The sequence below is a fragment of the Varanus komodoensis genome, unplaced genomic scaffold, assembly GCF_004798865.1.
Source record: "Varanus komodoensis strain SLA01 unplaced genomic scaffold, ASM479886v1 scaffold6_4, whole genome shotgun sequence".
NCBI lineage: Eukaryota > Metazoa > Chordata > Lepidosauria > Squamata > Varanidae > Varanus > Varanus komodoensis.
In genome coordinates, this window is record NW_025336347.1 from 20,349,919 (window position 1) to 20,373,196 (window position 23,278).

General features: G+C 46.6%; 1 protein-coding gene across 4 annotated transcripts; it reads left to right on the forward strand.

Annotated features, from left to right (window-relative positions):
* Window positions 1-3,226: 3,226 nt before the first annotated feature.
* LOC123034521 (zinc finger protein 345-like) lies at window positions 3,227-22,579 on the forward strand. 4 transcript variants are annotated; one of them, XM_044451926.1, is made up of 7 exons: window positions 3,227-3,353; window positions 8,800-8,888; window positions 10,337-10,463; window positions 12,138-12,226; window positions 14,257-14,383; window positions 14,636-15,256; window positions 16,111-22,579. In XM_044451926.1, the coding sequence occupies exons 2-7, from the start codon at window positions 8,874-8,876 to the stop codon at window positions 17,061-17,063; spliced, it is 1,932 nt and encodes a 643-aa protein (XP_044307861.1). In that variant the 5' UTR covers window positions 3,227-3,353; window positions 8,800-8,873; the 3' UTR covers window positions 17,064-22,579. The 4 variants fall into 4 exon arrangements, with proteins under 4 accessions (XP_044307861.1, XP_044307859.1, XP_044307858.1 ...); XM_044451924.1 differs by lacking the exon at window positions 3,227-3,353 and having other exon boundaries at window positions 8,204-8,888; window positions 14,639-15,256; XM_044451923.1 differs by lacking the exon at window positions 3,227-3,353 and having other exon boundaries at window positions 8,205-8,888.
* Window positions 22,580-23,278: the final 699 nt, after the last annotated feature.

A 23,278-nucleotide genomic window follows, 5' to 3' on the forward strand; every position in this document is an offset into this window, starting at 1 on the left:
TTTCCTCTTGGAAACCTACATAAAAGTGTTTGATTTTTTTCTTCAGCATCTCTTGGTGGAGCATAGGTTGGGATGATGATGAGGATGATGATGATGTTGATAGATTTTCCACAAATACGGATTAATGTGATTTGGCAAGACTTTGCATTATAGCCCCTTCCTGTCTGCTCTATCTTGCCTCAGACTTTCTTCTGAGTTTGTCATTTCTGGTTTGATTTAAGTTTGGGTTCAGGCCTGGTTTTGGCAAGAAAACAGCCATTGTCACTCTGTCGGATGCCCTATGCTGGGAGATGGGTGTTGTGTGTGGGTGATCCTATTGATACTCCTGGACATCCCAGCAGGTTTCAGTACCATGGTATCCTTCTGGGATGACTGTCTTTGAGTTGGGACTAGGAACCGTTGTGATGGTTCCACACCCACTTAGACAACTGGCTCCAAAAGTAGTGCTTGGGAGACACTTCTCTGCCCCTTGGACTCTCCACTATGCAGTTCCTTAGGGGACTACTCTGCCTCCATTCTAAATGTCCTCTAAATGAAACTGCAGAGTTGTGCTATCTGGAGTTTTGGATCATGCTGTCATCAATATGCTGATGACACAGCTCTATTTCTTATTTTCATCATCAGCAGGCAAGGCTGTGGCTGTGCTACACCTGTGCCTGGCTGCATTGATGGACTGGAAGAGGGCTAAAAACTGAGGCTCATTCCAGAGAAGACTGAGATGCTGTTAGTGGCCAGTTCCTCTGACCATGTAAAAGGAATTTGACCCGTTCTAGATGAAGTCACACTCTGCTTGAAGAAGCAGGTTTGTGGGCTGGGGGTCCTCCTTGAGGCTCTTAAGTCACTTGAGGCTCAGGTGGCCTCAGTGGCTTGCAGTACCTTCTACCAGCTTCAGCTGATGGTCCAGCTACACCCCTACATGGGGCTATCCTTGAAGACTGTTTAGAAACTGCAGCTCATGCAGAATTCAGCAGCTGGATTAATAACTGGGACCCATAGATCTGAGCCCATAAGATCAATTCTGGCCCACCTGCATGGGCTGCCTGCATGCTTGTGGGTCCAATTGCAGGTGCTGGTTTTAACCTATAAAGGCTTACATGGCTTGGGACCAGAATACATGCCAAAATATCCCTCCCACCATAGTCTATTTGGATACCACGCTCAACCTCTGGGGCCTTCCTCCAAGTGTCAATTCCGATGGAGGCTCAGAGGGTGGAAACGGGGCGGGGGGGACTTCCTTATGGAAGTCCCCATCCAAAGAACAACCTCCGTACTGTGGCCCACCCAGCACCAACCTTGCCAACTTTTCAGTGACAGGTTAAGGCAGCCCATTATGCTGAAACGTTTAAAGATTTACTTGGCTACCCAGCGGCTTAAGGGGATTAACCTTCCTATATGCAGTTTCGTCTTTTTTACAGGGTCATTCTTTATTGTATGTTTTAGCTGTTCTAACCTTTTTAAACATTTCTCTGATTTTATGGTATGTAATTACATTTATTGCCATTTTATGGATTGTTTCAGCTTGGAGAAAGATAGAAAGGAAATAAATGATAATTTCCAGAGTAGAACACTTAGTGCTTGTTTGCCTGACAGTCTCCCATTCCAGTCCACCTGAGTTCACTTACTTCAAGTCCTGCAATGTCTACCGTTCCATTTCTTGTATCACAGCTTCCAGTTTTCCTTGATTCATATTTAGAAAAGTTATAATAATAATAAATAATAATAATATTTCTCACTTTCCATGTTCTGATTGTTTGTGTTGTGCAGCACTGAACCTTTCTTTCACCTCCCTGCATGTCAGCCACTAGATTTCCTTTCAGCTTTGATCTAGTTGCGCTATTAGCAACAGAGCTATTTATACTTGTCCTTTGTTCTTCCTCAGTCACTGATTGAGTGTATTCTGACCTGAGAGTCTCATGTTCTGGCACTATGCTTTGTTTCATTGTGGATTGTTTCATCAGAGTAAAAATATCCAAAAGGGGCTTGCCATGGACTTCTTCCATGCAGTTCCAACCAGAGTTTGCTCGAGCATCACTGCTTGAGGAGTGCCTGTAAGAGAACCTCTGCCACTGTCGCCCTCAACTACCGCTGCTGCCCAGTAGCTGCCGTTCAGGAGTTCCTTTGCCTCCTCACCTTTATGGACATCTGTTCTCTTCTGATGAGACCATAACTCCGTAACGGGGTTGATGCATCTTTGTCTGCTGTCTCAGCTTTGACCGTTCCACCTTGGGTGGCCCTGCCAGGAAACCAGCCCAGGGACACAGTCTGACTTCCTGGCTGTCATCCTCAAACCACATTATGGTGCACTTAAGATTATGCTTTCAGAAAATTGACTTGTGAATCCACTCAATCATCTGGGGTGTCCTGAGTCTGTTTGCTAAGCAAAATTTCATGGAGAGCTGTTCCACATGCTTTGCTGAGGTTGAAATAAATAGTATCCACAGTGTTTCCCACAAGCCATGAAATGTGAAGTAACCCAGCTAAGAGATAAGATTATCTGGGGTGGAAGAATTTGTTCTGGACAAATCCATGCTGGTTTCTACTCATCATTGCATTGCCAGAAAGATGCACAGCAATTGCATGCATTCTAATTTGTTTTAGCATTGAAACAAGATCCATTTGTCTGTACTTTTCCGATAACTCCTGCCCAATCTTGCTGTCCCAACCTGCTGTGCCAGCAGATCTGTTGGGCTGAGACTGGAACAAGCTGGGAAGACAAAGTAAAATGCTGTTGAATCGGGTTGAATTGCAGCTGTCCTCCAAGGTTTTGATTCGAACATTAAATAGGGTTTGAAATCTTGCCTTTCCCTGGCCAGTCCTGGTCCCTGGGTGTTCTGTCTCAATAGGAGCACCTTTAAATAACCTTCCAGGACTGAAAGGAGGTCCATACCTTTTAAGGTGCAATCCTATGCTTAGATCGGAAAAAAATCCTACAACTCCCAGCAGGCCCTCAGCCGATTTGAACCTGCACGGGATTGCACTTTTAAACAGTTGAAACATACAAAAGCTAGCGTTGCTCACCGCTTCAGAAGAAGCCGGTGCAGGAAGGGCTTACAAAGCCAATCTCGCCCCGTGCTTGCACGAGGAGGGCTGGCCAGCGGAGGTCGCTGCTCTTTGCAAAGCAGGAGCGAAGGGCAGAGCTCGCCTCTCCCTCCCTGCTTTGGAGACGGAGGTGGAGCTGCCGGATTAGACCAAGCACGGCCGCAGCTGCACCGTCAAGACGGTTTGCAAGAACCATTTTAGCTTCAGCCTTCGTCGGTGACCTGGAGAGGCCGGCGAGGGGTGCGCTGTTACGTCAGGCTGGAAACAGCCTCTCAGTTCCTTCGTAGCTTTGATTTATAAAAGAAGAGGCTCAGGTAAGGGGAAGGGCCCCAAAAGTACATAAAGACACTGCAAAACCTCAGTAATCTGCAGGTTATTTTCCATTCGGGGTGGTCAGTAGCATTTCTTTCATAGATACAGGCAAAACTGTATCATGTCAAGGGGATGATCTCAGGACAATGCGGGTGCGTGAGAAAGGGGCGGACTGAAAATAAGCCCTGCATGTACGGCATCAGCATCTGGTAAGGGCTCCTCTTTTAGGGTTGCTGCTTTTTCTTGTAGGTAAAGTAAGGATGAGTTGGCCAAATTGAGATCAGTGACTGAGAGGCGGGGAGGCAGTAGGTTTTATGGCAGGTAAGCGAGAGGCATTTGAGTATGGCCCATGTTGGTTCTGAAGAAAGCTAAGAGCTGGCTGACCTGCAGGGGCCTGAAGTGGGCCCACCAGCAGTTTGACAGGTATTGCCTGGGTGGTGCGGGTCATTTTGTAGTAATTTTTCTCCATTTATACAGCATCTTTGGGGAAACAGTTTGTCCTCTTGGGGAAGGTAGAAAGTGTAGATAGTATGTACTATGTGTCATGAGAGAAATAAAGTATTTGTAGGTTTTGGGAAAGTTTGTGCAGGAAGCGTTGTGTGTGATATTGTGCTGGGAGTGGTCCTCCTCCTGGGCATCTTCTTACTTAGTGCAGTTTTGTACATGTCTACTCAGAAGTAAGATCCATTGAATTTAATCTGGCTCACTTCTAGATAAAATGGGTGTAATATTGCATTCTCGATTGGCTAAAAGGAAAGACTCTACTTATGTCTTTGGGGGGTGGGGGTTGGACTAGGTGACCTTCCAGCTCTGTTGTTCTGTGTGAATGGTATTGGTTACTGGATGGGTATCTGTAATGCGGATTGGTGGCTTGAGATGTAAAGATTCCATATGGCGGTTCCAGTGAACAGATGAATCTGGAACTTGGACCAACATTCAGCCACTGACAGCATCCAGCTGCAAGATACTAGTGTAGTTGGAATTCACCACCACACAAAATAGCATGCTGTACGCGTGCTGCCAAAGTAATGTACCTGTGGAGCACAGGCCCTTAAGAGCTGTAATTTTTCCAGCATTTTGGCGCTTGCATGACTGTGGAAAGCCCTAAGCACAGGTTAAACGAAAAGTATTTTGTGTGTGGGTGCATCCCAGATCGAGGGCTCCAGGTGCTACCAACTGAAAGGCGTTGTGCAGCTATTATGTATATTAAAGACAGAAGAAGCAGTGCAAAACCACAGGAGGGTTATGAGTGGAAGGCAGCAATGACATCAGGCCCTCCCCTGGAAAAGTTTGTGGAGCAGGTCAGTGGCACCATTAAAAGCCTTGCCTGGAAGCATCTCGCCTATTGTATTTACTAAAGCGGTGTACATGCGCCTCCCTAGCCGTGCACCAGCCCTGCCCATCGGGGCTTTCCCTGCTGTTAAGCAGAGTGAGGCAGCTGTGTCAGAGAGCAGATGCTGGGGCACGGAGAGCAACAGTGGCGGCTCGCCATGGCTGGGTTTCCCAAGTCTGGCCAGGCTGCACATCCAACACAGCTTGCAGCCCTCTGGTGTGCCAAGGACGCCGTCCCGTCGGCACAGTCTCGGTGAGATTCAGCTGCCATCCCGGTGACCCTCTGTATGTGGAATGTGGTAGGGGTCCCTCAAGCAGCGCCCTTGCGCTAAACGGCTCAGGGGCCGGGTGTATTTCTGCATGCAGGACGTCCCAGGTTCCCTGCTAGTCGTCTCCAGCTAGGAGGAGGAAAAACTTTGTCCTGCCTGAAACCCTGGGGAGCCTCTACCAGTCCCTGCTGATAATACTGAGCTAGATGGACCAGGGCCTGACTCAGGAACTGGGTTAAGACCACATGATAACCCACACTTAGGTCGAGTGTGAGTTGTCACTGAACCTTGGGTTGTTGTTGAAAGGTGGGTTGTCATATTGTCTGGACACAGCCATACTAACAAACGGTGATTTATTAGTTACAAATAACCATGAAGAGAACCCAGGGTTTATTGTCATGTTGTAAATTGAGGATTGTTTGTGTTTACAAAGCATGATTTATTACCTCAGCTGGTTTTGGACCCTACAATAACCCACATTGAAACAACAATCCACAACTTAATACCAAATCTTGCCAGGCTAATCTGAGCTCATTTTTAACTGGGTAACTTCCCTTGTGGACTATGGGAATGTTGTGGACATAATATACCTTGACTTCAGCAAAGAGTTTGACAAAGTGCCCCATTGTGTCCTGATTAGCAAACTAGCTGAAAGTGGACTAAATGTAGTAACTCTCAGGTGGATCCTGAGAGTTGGCTACAGAGCTGGACTCAAAGAGTGCTCATCAAAGACACCTTCTTGGACTGGGAAGGAGTGACAAGCAGGCCCAGTGCCTAATTGTGAGACCCAAGACTGGCACTGTGTCAACATTTTAATCCATCATTTGGATGAGGAGAATCAAGGACTGCTTGTCAGATTTGCAGATGATACAAAATTGGGTGGGATAGCCGATACCTTGGAAGACAGAAACAAAACCTGTCTGTGTGGTTGTACGCCACCTAGGGAGCTCCTTTGATCTGTTCAACAGCTTATAAATGTAAAAATAAATAATTAAAAATTCAGAGTGATCTTGATAGGCTGGAGCACTGGGATAAAAGCAGCAGAATAAAATTCAATAGGAACAAATGCCAAGTTCTACACCTAGGAAAGGTGAACCAAATGCACAATTACAAGATGGTGGGGGGATATTTGGCCCAACAATAATATAATATAAACAAGAAGGTCTTGGAATTGTTGCCGATCACAAACTGAATCACCAATGTGATCTAGCTACAAAAAAAGTCAATGCTATTTTGGCCTATATTAAGAGAAGTATGATTTCCAAACCACATGAATCAGTTCCCCTTTGCTCTGCACTGAAAAGGCCTCAACTGTAGTAGGGGATCTAGTCCTGAGCACCAGAGACAACCCGGAAAAGGTCCAGAGGAAGGATACAAAGATGGTGTGACTGAAAGCAAAGTCCTATGAGGGAAACTGGAAGAACTGGGCATGTTTAGCCTTCAGTAGAGAAAAGTGAGAGGAAACAGTATAACATTCTTCAAGTACTTGAAAGGTTGTCACACAGAGGAGGACAAGTTCTCCATTATCTCAGAATACAAAATACCAGGCTGAAGTTACAGGAAACCAGATTCCAGCTGGACTTCAGGAAGAACTTCCTGTCTCTCAGAGCAATGCACAATGGAACCAATTCCCTGGAGAGGCGGTGGGCTCTCCACATGAAAGGCAATCAAGATGCAGCTGGACAACCATTTGAGATGGATGGTTTAACTCACTGGACTTGATAGCCCTCTGGCCCCTTCCAGCTCTGCCATGATTCTAACCCATCCTCAACCCTTTTCAGGTTGTCTGATCCCAGTCAGTCTGAGGCCACTTCCTCGGTTCCTGCGAGCGGGTGCACTGCATCCTTGTGGGCCCTGAGCCACTCCATGCGGGAAAGCGGGTCAGCACTGCCTCCAAGCACTGCACTGTATGGCAGTCATGAATGCCAACTGTTCTTAGATAGAACGGCAACTATAGGCTTGCTCTGCAAAACCTTCCCCCAGCTCTTTGGGCCACAGCTTGAAAGTGAAGCTGTCCTCTTCCTCTGCACAATGCCAGGCGAGTTGCTGTTTCTTGGTTTTGCTGGTGTGTGTGGTCTGCAGAGAGATGGCCTTTTCTAAGTAGGTTGCCTATAAAGTTCAGCTTGCACTGGGGCAGCTCTTGCATTGCTGTTAAACGTTTCCTGCAACATCTGGTGCAATTTTTCAATGGGTAGCTTTCCCCACCCTGGTGCTTAATAGATAAATTGAACTTCAGATCCCATCAGCTCCAGCGAGCATAGTGAATAGTCACAAATGCTGAGAGTTGTAGTCCCTAGAGGGCACCAGGTTGGGGAAGGATTCAATGAGGGGTTTTCTTAAAAGAAAAATCATAGAATCATAGAACAGTAGAGTTGGAAGAGACCAGAGGGCCGTTGGGTCCAACCCCCTGCCCAGTGCAGGATTCCCAGTTAAAACATCCCTCTCAGATGGCTGTCCAGTTGCTCCTGAATGCCTCCAGTGTGGGAGAGCCCACCACCTCCCTAGGTCATTGGATGCATTGTCATATTCCTCTAATAGCCAGGGATTTTTTTCCTGATACTTAGCTGGAATCGGGCTTCCTGTAACTTGAGCCCATTATTCTGTGTCCTGCACTCTGGATGATCAAGAAGAGATCCTGTCCTTCCTCTTTATGACGGCCTTTCAAGTACTTGCAGAGTGCTACCATATCTCCCCGCAACCTTCTTTTCTCAAGGTTAAATATACCAAGTTCTTTCAATCTCTCCTCATATGGCTTTGTTTCCCACTCCCAGATCATCCTTGTTGCCCTCCTCTGAACCCTTTCCAGCATGCCTGCATCTTTCTAAAACTGTGTGGCCCAGAACTGGACGCAGTGCTCCAGATGAGGCCTAAGCAGTGCTGAGTAAGGGCATACTAGTACTTCACGTGATTTGAAAGTGGTATTTCTCTTAATGCAGCCCAAAATAGCATTTGCCCTTTTTTGCAGCCGCATCACAGGGGTGACTCATATTCAGCTTGTGATCAGTTCCAAGATCCTTCTCATTTACAGTATTGTGCAGCCAAGAGTTCTCCATCTTGTAACGATGCATTTGGTTTCTTTTACCTAGATGTAGAACATGGCGTTTCTCCCTATTGAATTCCATTCTGTTGTTTTCAGCTCAGCGCTCCAACCTACCAAGATCACCTTGAACCTTATTTCTGCCTTCCAGGGTTTTAGCTGTCCCACCCAGTTGTCTGTCATCTGCAAATCTGATAATCGTTCCGTGTACTTCCTTGTCCAAATCATTATTAAAATGTGGAAGAGCACTGGGTCCCGGGCTGAACCCTGCAGCACCCCACGTGTTCCCTCTCCCCAGTTTGAGAAGGTCCCACTCTGGAGCACTCTTTGCGTCCTGTCCTGCAGCCACCTGTGGATCCACCTGATAGTTGTTCCATCTAGCCTAATTTTAGCTGGTTTGCTGATCATGATATCATGGGGCATTTTCTCAAAAGCTTTGCTGAATAACTTTCCCACAGCCCATTAGGGAGGTTATCCAATCAAAAAATGAAATCAGATTAGTCTGGCAGGATTTGTTCTTGAGAAATCCATGTTGGCTTCTAATAATTGCTGCATTGTTTTCACAGTGTTTGCAGAATGATTGCTTTATAATCTGCTCCAGAATTTTCCCAGGGATTGATGTCGGATTGATCGGTCTGTAGTTTCTAGGTTCTTATTTTTTTCCTTTCTTGACGAAGGGGGTGACATTAGCCCTTCCCCAGTCATCTGATGCTTCCCTGTCCTGCATGATTTCTTAAAGATAATAAGAAACCATCATGCCTGTCAAGTCACAAGACATGATATGGACTGAGATCTCTCCCATAATTTCAGGCATTCTTCCTGCCGTGACAGACGGCAGAATTCCATCTTGGCCTCCTCTGCCACACTTCTATTCTTCCTGCATCATGACACTCCCTCAGGTAGGTGGTTTTCCAGCAATGGGCAGGCCTGTTCTGTGGAAGGGCCATAAATACAGAAGCAGTAAAAGAGAAACGGGTGCCTTATTACTTCCCTTCTGCTTATGTGAAGGAAATGGAGCACCCAGAACAGCTTGCCTGGGAATGTGGAAGTGTATAGTACAATCCCAATTTAACCCAGGTTTTAACTGTCATGGCTTCCTCAAGAAACTCTGGGATTTGCCGGTGGGAGGGGAAGCTGAACATCCTGTTGCCTGGGCCACTTGTGACTGTCCAGATGCTTTGGCCTACAACCCCCATCATCCCTCACCATTGGCTCTGCTGGCCAGGGCTGATGGGGGTTCCAGGGCAAAACATTTGGATGGCCACTGGTTGACCATCTGTGCCTTAACACTTTCACAGCAGAATAAATTGCCAAGTTCAGAGAGTGCTGAGGGGAAATCATGTAAGGCTCTTGATCTACAGGCATTTTCTGCCAAAGGGATCATTAAATGGCTCGCAGAGAAAGTGGTGGAGTTTTTCAACATTGTCGATATCAGTTATGAAGCTGCTGGAATCTGATTTTTAATTCAGCAAAGCACTTCTTGAAATTTGATTTAGGGATGCAAACCAGCCAGCAAGAAAACCAAGCCTGACACAGAAGTTCTGTGGTAGCTCACAGGATGTTTTATAGAAAAATTAGAAATGTTGGTTGTGACTAGATTAGTAAAAAGGAACTTGTAATGTGTAGCATTTTCATTTAGTGTGTATGCTTGAGCTGCTTTGCCCATTTTTACATAAATGCACTTAAGTTTCCAGTTCAGCTGGGCCCATTAACCTCCCTTCACTGGGCCTGCTGAGAAAAGAGAGGCAGAAGAGCAGAACATCTGAACAGAAGAGAAAGCCTGTTGCGGAGGCCTGGTGGTTGCTCTTTCAACCAGTCTTAGCAGCAAGTAGAGTCTTATCCCACTCTGTCTCCCAGTAAACACTGGAGAAAACAGAAAGCGATCGTTGTTTGAGATCCCTCTGAAGCAGCAGTGCTGAACTTCTTCCAGTGCAGGGCATAAGTCTGCTTTTAAGAGTCTTTCAGGGGCTGTGCTGCAGCAGTGCATGGGGCCAAGAGAACAAGGTGGGGCACCAAAAGCATATCTAGCTTGGAGCATTTACTGCCAGCAACTAAGCTTGAGAAGAGGTGTTTCAACCAAAGTTGGAAATCCCCAAATAACCAGTCCTTACGGGGGAAGGGGTATGACCGGGAAAGGGGTGTGGACACCTGGGGAATCCAGGTGGGCTGGCTTTGGCCTCCAGGCCGGAGGCTCAGTGGCCCTGCACTGGAGAATGCCAAGCCTTGGCCTTTGATTGCACTGAAGCCCCAGAACATTTGTCAGGCAGGCAGCCGTGATTTTTGCAACTCTCCAGAGATTTGGTGCTGTGGGATTGCAGTTAGGAATTCACTGTGTCGACCCTTTAAGGTGCAGGTGGCCTTTGAAGAGGTGGCCGTGTACTTCACAGAGCCGCAGTGGGCCTTGCTGGACTTGAGGGGAAGAGCCCTCTACTGGGAAGTCATGCAAGAGAACTACGAACATGTGACTTCGCTGGGTAAGCCCCCCCACCCCTTCTGAATGACCTGGAGACTTGCATTTCTCAGATGCCTGCAGGCTCCCATTAAAGGGATTTGATCAACCTGTGCTGCCTGGAAAGAAACCAGGTCCTTTATAACCCTGGATGCCCTGCAACAAAGCATAGTGAGACATTTATTTTACTACCTAGCTCATTCCATTGTTATCCTAAGCCACTGGATATGTCAAAAACAATAGGCAGAAGCCAATCAAGTTAATGGATGTTTAAGTCAAATTAATGACAGCATAAATAGTAATCCACATGATGACGCTTTGTGGAGGGGAAACGTTTCCCTCTGTCTTTTGCTCTTTTAAGTCTGGATTAATTATATACTTCATTTTTCCCATTGATAGCAAACATGGCTTAAATGTGCAAAAATGTTATTTCACTTGTCTAGCATTCCTTGAAGGTAGGTCACAATTATTCCTGTTTCTCAGCCAGAGAAGTGATGCTAAGAGTTATTAGTTGCCCAAGATCATCCAGGTGGTTTCTCACTGAGGTGGGATGAGAATACAGGATCAAATCCACTTCCGGAGTCCCCTGCATCCTTATCTTTCAGGAAGTCCCGTGTATGGGGAAACAACCTGAAGGTGCCTGCTGGCTTCTGATGGGCCTCATCAGACCCAGGTTGTACACCCCATGCACAGCCCAAGCTGGGCTCTGTGTTTTCGTTGTGCTAGCATGTGGCCGCGTCTTAGGAAATTGCTTTTACATACATGCATTATGTACCGCATTGGGATGGGATATCCATGTCCTTCTCAGGTTTTCAACACGTCTTCCAGCTTCTGGTCTGATTGTTCAAAATCTTACCATCTGGATTCAGACAAGATGACAAGCCAGAATATGGCCTGAATTGCAGATTGTCATTGAACCATGTGGGAACACAGCCACACTAAAAATCTGTAATTTTTTAGCTGTGTACAGTCCACAGTTCACAACCCAGCAAGAAACCATGGTTTCTCTTCATGGTTTGTTTGTGGTGAACAAACCATGCTTGTTAGTATAGCTGGATTCACACAACACAAAAACCGACAATTTGACAACAACCCACAATGAACCCATACTTTGATTTGTTCTGTTGTGTGAATCCAGTCAACGTGGGGTCCAAGCCTCATTAATGGATTTTCTTGAAAGAAAGATGATGGGATGGCAAGTCCCAAGGAATGATATAGACCCAGGTGTGTTCAACTGTTTAGTCCTGAGCATCTGATGTGGTCATTGCTGGAGGGAGGTGCAAACAACTGGACACATGCACTTGTCTATAGTGCATGAGGAAAGGGATGGGAAAGCTCCCTCCCACACCCACTGAGATTCAGATGCCAGCCTCTCCACGTCCCTGTCCCCTCCCAGCTGTCTCCACAGAAGTGGCTGCTTCCACTCCGGGACTAGCAGCAGGCAAACCGCAGGATCAGAAGTGAGTGAGACTGGGAGCTGAGAGGGGCTCTCTCCCCCACCCGCCCCCTTGGCCTTGCAGTGTTCCCTCCAGCAATCTCAAAAATAAAGTTGGTGGGGATAGTGAAGGATTCAGCGGCAGCAAGAGGAGTCCGGGACACTCACGGGGGCCACACCCCCGGCCTTGTGGGGCTTGTGTACCCTGCAGGCCACAGATGGTGCACCCCTTTTATACACTGACACCTCTTCTGTAATCGCCAGGGGTTCTTCTCACCCTGAAAGACAGCACACACTCTTCTCAACTTCCTTTGGCGCCATCTTGCTCTGCCAGCACCATGGAGCTCCCTAAGGTAGGCCACGCTCGATATTGGATCTGTTCAGTAGGCGGACAAGAAGCACAGGAGGTGAAAGAAAACAGGGGTGTCTGTTATATCCTGTTTACCTGTGTGAAAAAAGTTCAGACTCCAGGGGGGCTTAGTTGAGAGCTTGAGTTAAGTTGTGTGGTGTACTATACCCTAAGTTTACAGTGGTTTTGTCAGCCTGGCTTCCCCAAGGAACCCTGAAATTTATAGGTATAGAATCATAAAACAGTAGAGATGGAAGGAGCCAAGAGGGCCATTATGTCCAATCCCCTTCCTCAGTGCAGGACTCTCAGTTAAACTATCCCTCCAGCTGCCTGTAGTGTGGGAGAGCCTACAACCTCCCCAGGTCATTGGTTCCATTGTGCATTGCTCAGAGACTGGAAGTTCATCCTGAAGTTCAGCTGGAATTTGGCTTCCTCTAACGAGCCCGTTATTCTGTGTCTTCAACTCTGGGATACCAAGAGATCTTGGCATTTCTCTTTGTGACAGCTTTTCAGGTACTTGAAGAGTGCTATCCTATCTCTCCTCAGCCTACTTGGGGTTAAGCGTGCCCAGTTCTTTCAATAATTGTGAAGTGGGGAGCTGGGCAGTTTTACAGGCCAGCAAATTCCAGAGCTCAGACTGGAAGGAGAGGAAAGTCAGAAGTCATGTCAGTTAAGCTTCTGTAAGTCTTTCGTCTACAGTCACTGCACATTTAGGCCAATTTCAAACCTTGCTGGTGAAGCAAGCTATATCACACCACCTTTCAAATGCAGGCATTTTCCAGCTCCGGAGACTGAAGGAGCTTCATACACAATGCAAGCGGAACATGAGTTTCAATGCTGGAAGAGTGATCAAGGCTTGTTAACTGATCAGGAAAAAGTAAAATCTGGGTTTTTTCCTTCTGTCTGTGCTGATGGTCAGTATATTTTCTGTGAAAGCCAGAAATACTGGCTGATGCCGTTTTAAAAAAATCAAACATAATTTTTGTTTTATCTAACTTCTATACTGCCCAACAGCTGACGCTCTCTAGGCAGTTTACAACAATCCATTAAAACACAGCCTAAAATGCACTGCAATATAAAAGATTAGGCAAAGAATTACCATACAAAAAATGAAAACCACATTTAAAATGCATCAAATTTCAATAACGTAAGCAAGTTAAAACCTGACTGAACCTGGATTAAACATTAACAAAGTCCCAACTAATTAAATGTCCTGTGGAAGAGGAAAGGTGAGACCTGGTGCCGAGAAGATAGCATGAATAATGCCAGGCAGGCCTCAGTGGGGAACTTGTTCCACAATTGGGCCGGCCATCACTGAAAAGGCCCTTTTCCTGGTTGCCACGAACTGAGCCTCCATTGGAGGTGGCAGCCACAGGCAGGCCCCAGCGGTTCATCGAAGCGTCCAGGGAGATGGAGGCTGGGAGAGGCGTTCCATCCCACCTGCACAGTGTTAGGACTTCACAGGTTAAAACCTGCACCTTAATGTGCCTGCTTCCGCTGCTTCGCCCAGATACACCCATGTGCACTGGGATTCTAGTCCAGCAGACTCCCTTCACGGAGCCTGTTGAGGTGAGGGAGGCAGAGCAGAGCAGCAGAAGAGCTGAATGGAAAGGGGGGGACATGCTCCTGGGAGAACACGGTTTACGTGGTCACAGCAGCCCCCGGTCTCTGCACCTGCTTCCCTGCTTAGCTCTTCCACTCAGTGCTGGCAACAAAGTGCAGCCTTACCCCATCCTATCTCTCAGCGAACAATGGAGAAAACAGAAAGCTGCTTTTATCTGAGCCCCTTTGCAATCCCCTGGAGCAGCTTTCTCTAGCTAGGTGTTCTCCAGGTGTGTTAGACTACAACTCCCATCAACCCTGGCCAGGAAAGCTGCTTAGAAGATGCCACACTCCACCCTGAGTCCCCAGAATATTTGTCAGGCAGCCAGTGGAGAACTGACTGTCGGGCAGCCAGTGCAACTCTCCGGGGATTTGGTGCTGTGGGGTTTTGGTTGTGGTGCTTTTTGGGAATTCACTGTGTCGACCTTTAAGGTGCAGGTGGCCTTTGAGGAGGTGGCCGTGCATTTCACAGAGCAGGAGTGGGCCTTGCTGGACGCAAGGGGAAGAGCCCTCTACTGGGAAGTCATGCAGGAGAACCACGAGCATGTGACTTCGCTGGGTAAGCCCCCCGCCAGCTCTCTCCTCCTGAACGACTGGAGACTCGGGCTCTCAAATGCCTGCAGGCTCCCCTTAAAGAGATTTGCTCAACAAATGTTGCTTAAAAAAGAAACCAGATTCCTTATCACTCTGGATGTTCTAGAAGTTAAATATCTGTAATTCTGTTACTTAGCTTTTCTCATTCCCATCCTAAGGCTTTATTATTATTTCTGATGTTCCTGCTACACTGCCTAAAGTCTGATGCCTTTCTTAGCAGGTAATGGTTCCCAACAAACTCGCCCCCAAATGAGAGACCCTTACGGTAGATTTCTGGGCTGTTCCCAAGAGAAGGACTCTTTAAATACTCATAAAAATGGCCAGAAGCCAGCAAGCCTGCATGAGAAGCAGTCAATGGAGAGGTTGGGTGAGTCAAAAGGAAGCAACAAGGCTGCAAACGGTCCTCCATCTGACGTGGTAGAGAGGAAGGATTCTTGTCCCAAGTGTGGAAAAAGCTTCTGTCATAAATCAGCACTCACAGCACATCTGAGAATCCACACAGGAGAAAAGCCATATCAGTGCCAGGAGTGTGGGAAAAGCTTCAACCAGAGCTCAGCCCTAACTCAGCATCAGAGAATCCACACTGGGGAGAAACCCTACGTCTGCCTCAGCTGTGGGAAGCGGTTCAGTCAAAGCTCGTCACTTTCTCAACACCAGCGATTTCATACTGGGGAGAGGGCTTACACGTGCCTCGACTGTGGGAAAAGCTTTGTTTACCAGTCGGCCCTGATTCGGCATCGGAGGATTCACACTGGAGAGAAATGCTATAAATGCCCTGACTGTGGAAAAGGCTTCAACCAAAGCTCCAACCTTATTACACACCGGAAAATTCATAATGGTGAGAAAATGCTTTTCCTGTCCTCTTCCTGGCTGTATTTTTACCCTTCGTGATAAGATGTGAAAGGCACTGGAAAGAACTTGAAGCATTGCTTGCAACAGCCATTCCCAGCCTGGTACCCTTCACATGTGTTAGCAGCCAGGAATGCTGTCTGTGGTCATCCTGATGGGAAATGATGGGACTTGCATTCCCACACGTGTGGAGGGGACCGGACTGGGGAAGGCGGCTTTAGAGCATCCAGAGCTCTTCATGTTTTATCTACAGCCTTTACCTTATTCCTGTTTGGGAAGCCTGCAGTTTCATCCTCGTGTTGCAGATGAGGCTGTGAATAAGAGAAGGATTCCTGACCCCGCTGCTGTGGCCACTGAGCACAAACTGTTATCTTTTTGGTGCCAGGTTAAGGCCTTCCTCTTCTCTCAGGCACTTGGCAGCATAAGAGGAGATTTTTAACCGGGCCTTAAATTGTTTGTCTGCCTTTGTGTGTGCTGTTTGTATGCTTGCACTTCAGTAGTTTTTATACTGTCTATAAGGTGTTTAGTCTTTGTAAGCTGCCCAGGGAGCTGGCTATTGGGCAGTATTAAAAGTGTAATAAATATGCTTAACTGCAAGGTCCAAAAGGAAGAGGGGGGGCAACCTCAACACAAAGTGTGTGCTCCCCCATGGAGGCATGGCCTTCCCTGACGTTGAGGAGTGAGCCAACAGAGAATGGTCTGCAAGCTACATTGGATACACAAATAGCTAGATTTGTGTAGTTTAGATCGCTAAACTACAATTTTAGGGATTTGTAGTTTCTAGTACCTCCACTATATATGTTCACCATTTCCTTTTCTCACTTTCTCTCTGTCACCCTGAAGGGAATGGGACAGTTTGTGGGAATGAGAAGAAGAATCAGCAACAGGAAGGTTACGAGAAATTAAAACCACATGGAATTGTTTGCAGGACATTTCAACAAGTTTCTCCTCAAAACCCTCAGCTGCAAAAGGATCCTCAGAACAGAGGACATTTGGGGAGCGATCCCTTAGAGAAGGCTCAGGGTCTTCCTGCTCCTGCCACAGGAAGCTTCATACCTCAGAAGGACAGCACAGTAAAGATAAGAGGCCGTAGAGTTAAGCGGTCACTTGTATGTGATGACTGTGGGAAGAACTTCAGGTACAGCTCCCACCTGGTCAACCACCAGAGGATCCACACGGGAGAGAAACCCTATCACTGCACGGACTGTGGGAAGTGCTTCATCCAGAGCTCAGCCCTCAAGAGGCACCAAAGGAGCCACAGAGGAGACAGGCCCTACCAGTGCGCTGACTGTGGGAAAAGCTTCAGCCGGAATTCGCACCTGGCCAAACACCGAGGGGTTCACACGGGAGAAAAACCCTACGAGTGCCTTGAGTGTAGGAAAAAGTTCAGTGTTAAGATGAACCTGGTGATTCATCAGCGCATCCACACAGGAGAGAAGCCATACGCCTGCTTGGAGTGTGGGAAATGCTTTAGCCAGCGCCCCCACTTCATTATCCACCGGAGAATCCACACAGGCGAGAAGCCTTACGAGTGCCCTGACTGTGGCAAGACTTTTCGCGTGAGCTCACACCTTGTTACACACCAGAGAATCCACACAGGGAAAACTTCCTTCATCTGTCCTGATTGTGGGAAAAGCTTTAATGGTAGCAAACAGTTTCTTCAGCATAAGAGGTCCCACACCACTCAGGAGGGCTGTCAGCCGCCCAGGGCAAGGATGCTGGTCAAAACTGAACTATCTGCTCCTGATGCTGTTCTTCCGGAAGGCAGTAGCAGCAGCCCTGGGACCGATAAGTGAGCTTCCATGGCTGCATTTAGCTAAGGCAGGGATCCCAAAACTTTTTGGGTCAGTAGGCATATTTAACATTTTGAGAATGTGTTGTGCTCTCACAAAATGGCTGTCGTGATGGGAGTGGCCACTCACAAAACATCCAGAAGACAAACTGGTGTGACTTAAAGAGAAGTAACTTGCCTAAATTCCTAAAGATAAGGCAGAGGTCAGGGTTCTATTTCAAAACATGAAAACACTCCTTTGAACCTACAGTTTTCTGCTCTAGCACTCATTTTTTCAAAAGGCAAACTTGTGAGGCTCAAAGGCAAGTAACACGGGCAAGAATATGAGTACAAAGCATAGGTAGGGTTTAAGCTCAAGGTGCTACATCACGTATTTGTCCCAGTAAAACAAAATGCTCTTTTCACAGGAAGCAAATTGGTGAAGCTCAGATCAACACACAACACACAGTTAAAACACCTGCCCAAACTAGGCCAAGCACATGTACCACACGCAAAATACAGGTAAAGCACTTTGCTCTTCCTCGAGTGCATGCATGTACACACTCAGAAGCACAGCCTATTCCTTGCTTCCCACCCTTTCTTGCCCTCTAGGACACCCTGCAAGCAGCAGAGGTTTCAGCTGACCAGCTCAGGACAGCAGCCCGTGGGTCTACTGGCATGTGGAAAATCAACAAATCTATGTTTTCTCCTCCTCGTTTCATACCATACAAGGTTGGAAAGGATTTTCCTCTGGTAGAGACCTGCAAAGTTTGTGCAATGTTTGTGTTCCTCCCTGAAGCTAACGTGGCATGTGCCTGCAATAAAGGTAAATCAGGTTGCACTATCAGAAGAAGAAGCGAGAGGCTTGAGTGGCAGGTGCCCATCCACCAAGGAATAAGAGCAAGCGAATTGTGCTTGGACACAACAGTGGAACTCCACGAACAACAAGAACCACCAGAGCTGGAAGAGGACCAGCAAGCTGCAGCAGATACGAGATTGCTGAGATGAGGAAAGCCAGTGAAGGGAAACTCCCTGGAGAAAGGTGACGGATCAGAGCAGAAGAACCTGGAGAAACTCTGCTCCAGCGGAACCGCTAGGGCTGAGTAACTGCTTTCAGCTACTGGAGGACGTGTCTGAACAGTGGGCGGCCTGCAGAGGAGGAATGAACAAGGGCACCTGTGCGATGCAGAGCACGATGCAGAAAGACTGTTGGCCAAGAAAACGCCAAAAGTGGCCATTGTGGCAGACCCCTTGTTGCATGGGATTGAAACCCAATGACCCATGGACTGGCCAGGTGTGCTGTCTCCCCGGAGCTTGGATTAAGGATGTGAGTGAAAGATTGTCAAAGCTCATAAAGCCCATAGACATCTATCCCTTTTTACTAATCCATGCGGGAACAAATGCTAGTGCCAAATCGAGCTACAAAAATCACATCAGATTTTGAAGCTTTGGGAAGGAAACATAAGAACGTTGGGATCCAGATAGTGTTCTCACCTAGCCTCCCAGATCTTAGAAGAGGATTAGACGGGGAAAGAAGAACACTCCAGGGGAACAGCTGGCTGGGAAGGTGATACCAGCATAAGAGATTTGGATTTTGGTACCACAGACTACACAGACTACTTGGAAGATGGATTGCTAGCAAGGGACGGGTCGCACGACACCAGAGCTGGAAAGAATGTGTTTGACCACAGTATTTCATCAGGAGGGCTTTAAACCCAGTCTGATCATGGAGAGAGATGATAACTTGGGGACAAGAGTATATGAAGGCTTATGTATCATAACAGAAGAACTTTAGTAGTGCCCCCAGTTTGTCTTCTCAGTAACATAGGAAAGAAGCCAGAGCATAAAAACACAAAGGCTTCAGTGTCTATACACTAATGCCCAGATAGTATGGAAAACAAACAGAATGAACTCTTAACATATGAAGGCAAATACAGCTTGATAGGTATTACTGAAAATTGGTGGGAGGTTCCTATGACTGGAATATAGCGACTGAAGGATAACTTGTTCAAAAAGTAAAGAAGAAATAGGAAATGAGGCAGTTGCGTTATATGTTTAAATTACTTATCCTTGCATTGAAATACAAGATGAGTCTGGTAGCATACGGGACAGAATAAATATGTCAAGAAAGAAAAGGAACATGACAGTCAAGAGGGTACTGCTGACCACCCAATCAAGGAGAAGATGAGGATGAAACCTTTGTTAAGCAAATTGCGAATAGTTCAAAGAAGTAGTAATGGGGGACTTCAGTTACCCAGATATCTGAGGGGAAACACATTCTAGCAAAAGTGGTCCCTCCAAGAAATTCTTGACATGCATGGCAGATAAATTTCTTCTACGGAAAGTAGAGGTAGGAACTAGAAGAGCAGCTGTCCTTGACTTAATACTGATGAATTGGGATGACTTAGTGGATCAAGTGGAAGGTATGGGGACTCTGAGGGAAAGTGACTGCAACATACTTGAGTTCTTGATTTTAAGGAAAGAAAAAATGGAGCATAACCATACATGTACTCCGGATTTTAGGAAAGCCAATTTTAATAAACTCATGACAAGTACAAACCAATGGTGAGTGCCCCTAAGGGAAAATAGAGTCCAAAATGGGTGGGAATTTATAAAAAGGGAAAATTTAAAGGCACAATTTTAAACAATTCCAACAAAAATAAAAGCAGATGACAGAAGAAACCAAGATGGCTTTACCAAAAAAAAAAAAAAATGAGTTGACCTAAAAACAAAAAAGGCTGTATATAGGAAGGAAACAGAGTACAGACAAATACAGAAGAAGAGAACAGACAAATGTCACAGAAATGCAGGGATGATATCAGAAAGGTAACGCTGAGAATGAGCTGAGGCTATCAAGGGATGCTAAAAGCAGCAGCAGCAATAAAAAACCTTTCGGGTATGTTCACAGTAAAAGACAGAAAAGAGATGGTGGCTCAGCTTCTCAGTGAGGAGGGCAAAGCAATAACGGAGGACAAAGGCCACAGTGTCCAGTTCCAACTTTGGCTCAGTCTTTTCCCCAAGACGGCTCTATGACCATCCTGGAAAAACATGAAGGGTACGAACTTAAGGGTCAGGATTGAATCTCGAGATTAATAAACACATGATCAAGGAACACCCAGTTTATTTGAATGAGCTCAGTTCTCCAGGACCTGATGAACTGCTTCCTAGAATAATAAAGGAACTGGCAGGAGAATTCTCAGAACCACAGTTTATTATCCCTCAGAAATCGTGCCACACGAGTGAAATGCAAATGACTTGGAGAAGTGCTAATGTCCCTATCTTTACGAAGGGCAAAGGGAGAATCCTGGGAACTAGAGACCCACCAGTCTGATATCAATCCCTTGGAAAATTCTGGAGCAGATAATAAAGTCAGTTGAAGCACCTTGAAGACAATGGAATAATTACTAGAAGCCAGCTTGGATTTATCAAGAACAAGTCTTGCCCAACTAATCTGATCTCATTTTTTGTGGACTGTGGGGAGTGCTGTGGACATAATATATCTTGTTTTCAGCAAAGCTTTTGACAAAGTGCCCCATGACACTCTGCTCTGAAAACTAGCTAAACATGGCTAGGTGGATCCAAAATGGCTACAGAACTGGACTCAGGAATGCTTCTCGATGGCGCCTTCTCAGGCCCGGGAGAGGTACTGCAAGGCTCAGTCCTGGGCCCAGGGCTCTTTAGCATTTGTATTAATACTTTGCATGAGGAGGTGCAGGGAAAGCTGATCAGTTTTTCAGATGACACAAAATTGAGTGTGATAGCAAATACCTTGGAAGACAAAACCAAAATTCAAAATGATCTTGATAGGCTGAAAGCAACAGAATGAAATTCAACAGGGACAAATGCCAAATTCTGCATCTAGGAAAAGAGAACCAAATGGACAATTACAAGATGGGACATAATTGACTCAAAAATACCACAAACAAAAAGGACCTCAGAATCAGTGTAGATCACAAGCTGAAATATGAGTCAACAACTTGGTTTGGTTACAGAAAAGGCAAGTGCTGAATTGCGCTGCATTAATAGAAAATAAAGCTTCCAAATCATGTGTCCAATTCTGAGCACCACAATTTAAGAAAGATGCAGACAAGCTGGAAAGGGTTCAGGGGAGGGCAAAATGAATGATCCAGGACCGCAAACAAAGCCCTGTGCGGAGCGATTGAAAGAACCAGGCATGTTCAGCCCATGTCAGGAATTCTTTAACTGGTGTCCTGCACTGAGCAGGAGATTGGTCTCAATAACCTTAGAAGCCCCTTCTAACTTTTCTGTTCTATGATTCCATCCCAGCTTACCCTTTTTTCCCCCCCGGCTAGCTGGATGTGCTAGATTTTAAAAGCCCAAGTCTCCAGACTTAAAAGGGTGAGTGCGAGAGCTGTGATTTTGAGCCATTATCATCATCTGGTGAAGTCACACCACTTTCCTTGCTCACTATTTTTTTTTTCTGGAGCTTATTCTTGAAAATAAAGGTGGTAATGGAGGCCAGGACATTGCCTGACATCATGTTAGTTCCCAGATTTTTAAAAGTAATAAAATAGGCAGGTCAAGGGGCCTGGTGGACACCAAGAGAATTGTCTGTGGGTATATGGGGACCCACAGATAACACACTGGGCACCCCAAGACAAAGACAAATGCAGGGAAACCTTTGCCAGTTCTCTGTTAAAAATCTGTTCTGTGCTTTGAGCTGAAATTAAGGTGATTGGAGGGAAATTTTTTACTCCAGTTTCAAACTTGAGTGCTACAGTTGAGAACCAGTAGTGGTAGATCAGGTCGGGACTTGGCCCGGGGAGGGAGTTGGTTTCATTTCCTCGTTCTGCTCTGGCATTTGCTAGTGACTTTGACCCAATCATGTTAATCTAACCTACTTTGCAGGGTTGTTGTGCAGGTGAAATGAAGAGAAGACTTATATAAATTTAAGTTCCTTAGAGGGAGGATAAGATAGCAATACAGTAAACAAAGAATATGCTGCACTATTCCTAGAGGGACAGTATTGGGCAGAATTAGCAGGCGATTCTTCCCTGCCCTGTGAATACTCTCAAGAACTGGGGAAGGACAGCTGGTACCACTGACCCAAAAGTTGGATTCCTGCATGGGCTCTCTTGACGGCTGCAAGTGGCAGAGCATGAGAGTAGAGGCAGGGGGGGCCAGAGGCCACTTTGTTTGCTAGTGCACAGAAGAACACCAGTTGCAAGGCAGTGGAGGAAGTGGGAGGTGAACTTGTGGGGTTTTCCTGGCACAAGGGATTTTGCTGCCCAAGGTGAAGGGCAGGATGGCACCGGCCCTCTTCCCCCGTACATGATCCGGCCTGATCACAGCTGAATCTTGTCTCGAGCGTGGCAAGAAGACGGCAGCGGCCGCCGCACCTCAGGTCTGCAGGTTCACCTAGGAGGGCGATGGGGGAACCTGTGGCCACACACTAGCCAGAGGCAGCCCTCGCACCCTGCCTCATGCCTTGACTCATGGAGAACATTTATTTTCCTTTTTAGATTGGCTGTGTTTTGTGCTTGTTCCCTGCAATTGAAATAAATTATCTTTCTCTCATAAGCTGGATTCAGAAGGTCTTTAACAGTGCAGAAAGCAGCTATGCTGTATCTCGCCCCCCCCCCAAATTTGAGTTGACATGTTTGCACTCTGCCATCACAACAAGAAGAAAATCCAACACCGTGGAAAAACAGTTTGATGATCCTATTTAGCCTGATTCGAGGGTTCTGCATTCTCTAATCTAGAGAATGCAATTTTAGCAGGAGGGGTTCTTGCAGGTGAAGTTTTAGGAGGCAGTTTGGTTTAGAGCAGGGGTCTCAAACTCGCGGCCCGCGGGCCAATTGCCGGGATGGCGGGGCACGGGGGAGGGGCCCTGCGGCCTTCAAAGCGCCGGCGGCACCCGGGCCGGCCTCCGGGAGCCACGCGGGATGAGCGGCCCCCACCACCGCGTGGTGGAATACTTGATGCGGCCCGGCCTCACCCAGACTCTACCTCCAGCGGCCCCCAGGTAAGTTGAGTTTGAGACTCCTGGTTTAGATTTTTACGTGGAAGATCCAGGCTTTAAAATGCCATTTTGAGTGTCGGAGTGCTGTTTTTATGCATTGTTTTTAATTTCAGATTTATTATTTCCCCCGTTTCCTTAACCATTTTTGAGTGGTCACTGGAAAAAGGAAGCATGTTATAGATTTTAACATCAAATAACATTATTGTTAAAGCAGTTCCATTATTTCAAATACACATCTAGACCTGCCTTCTCCATAT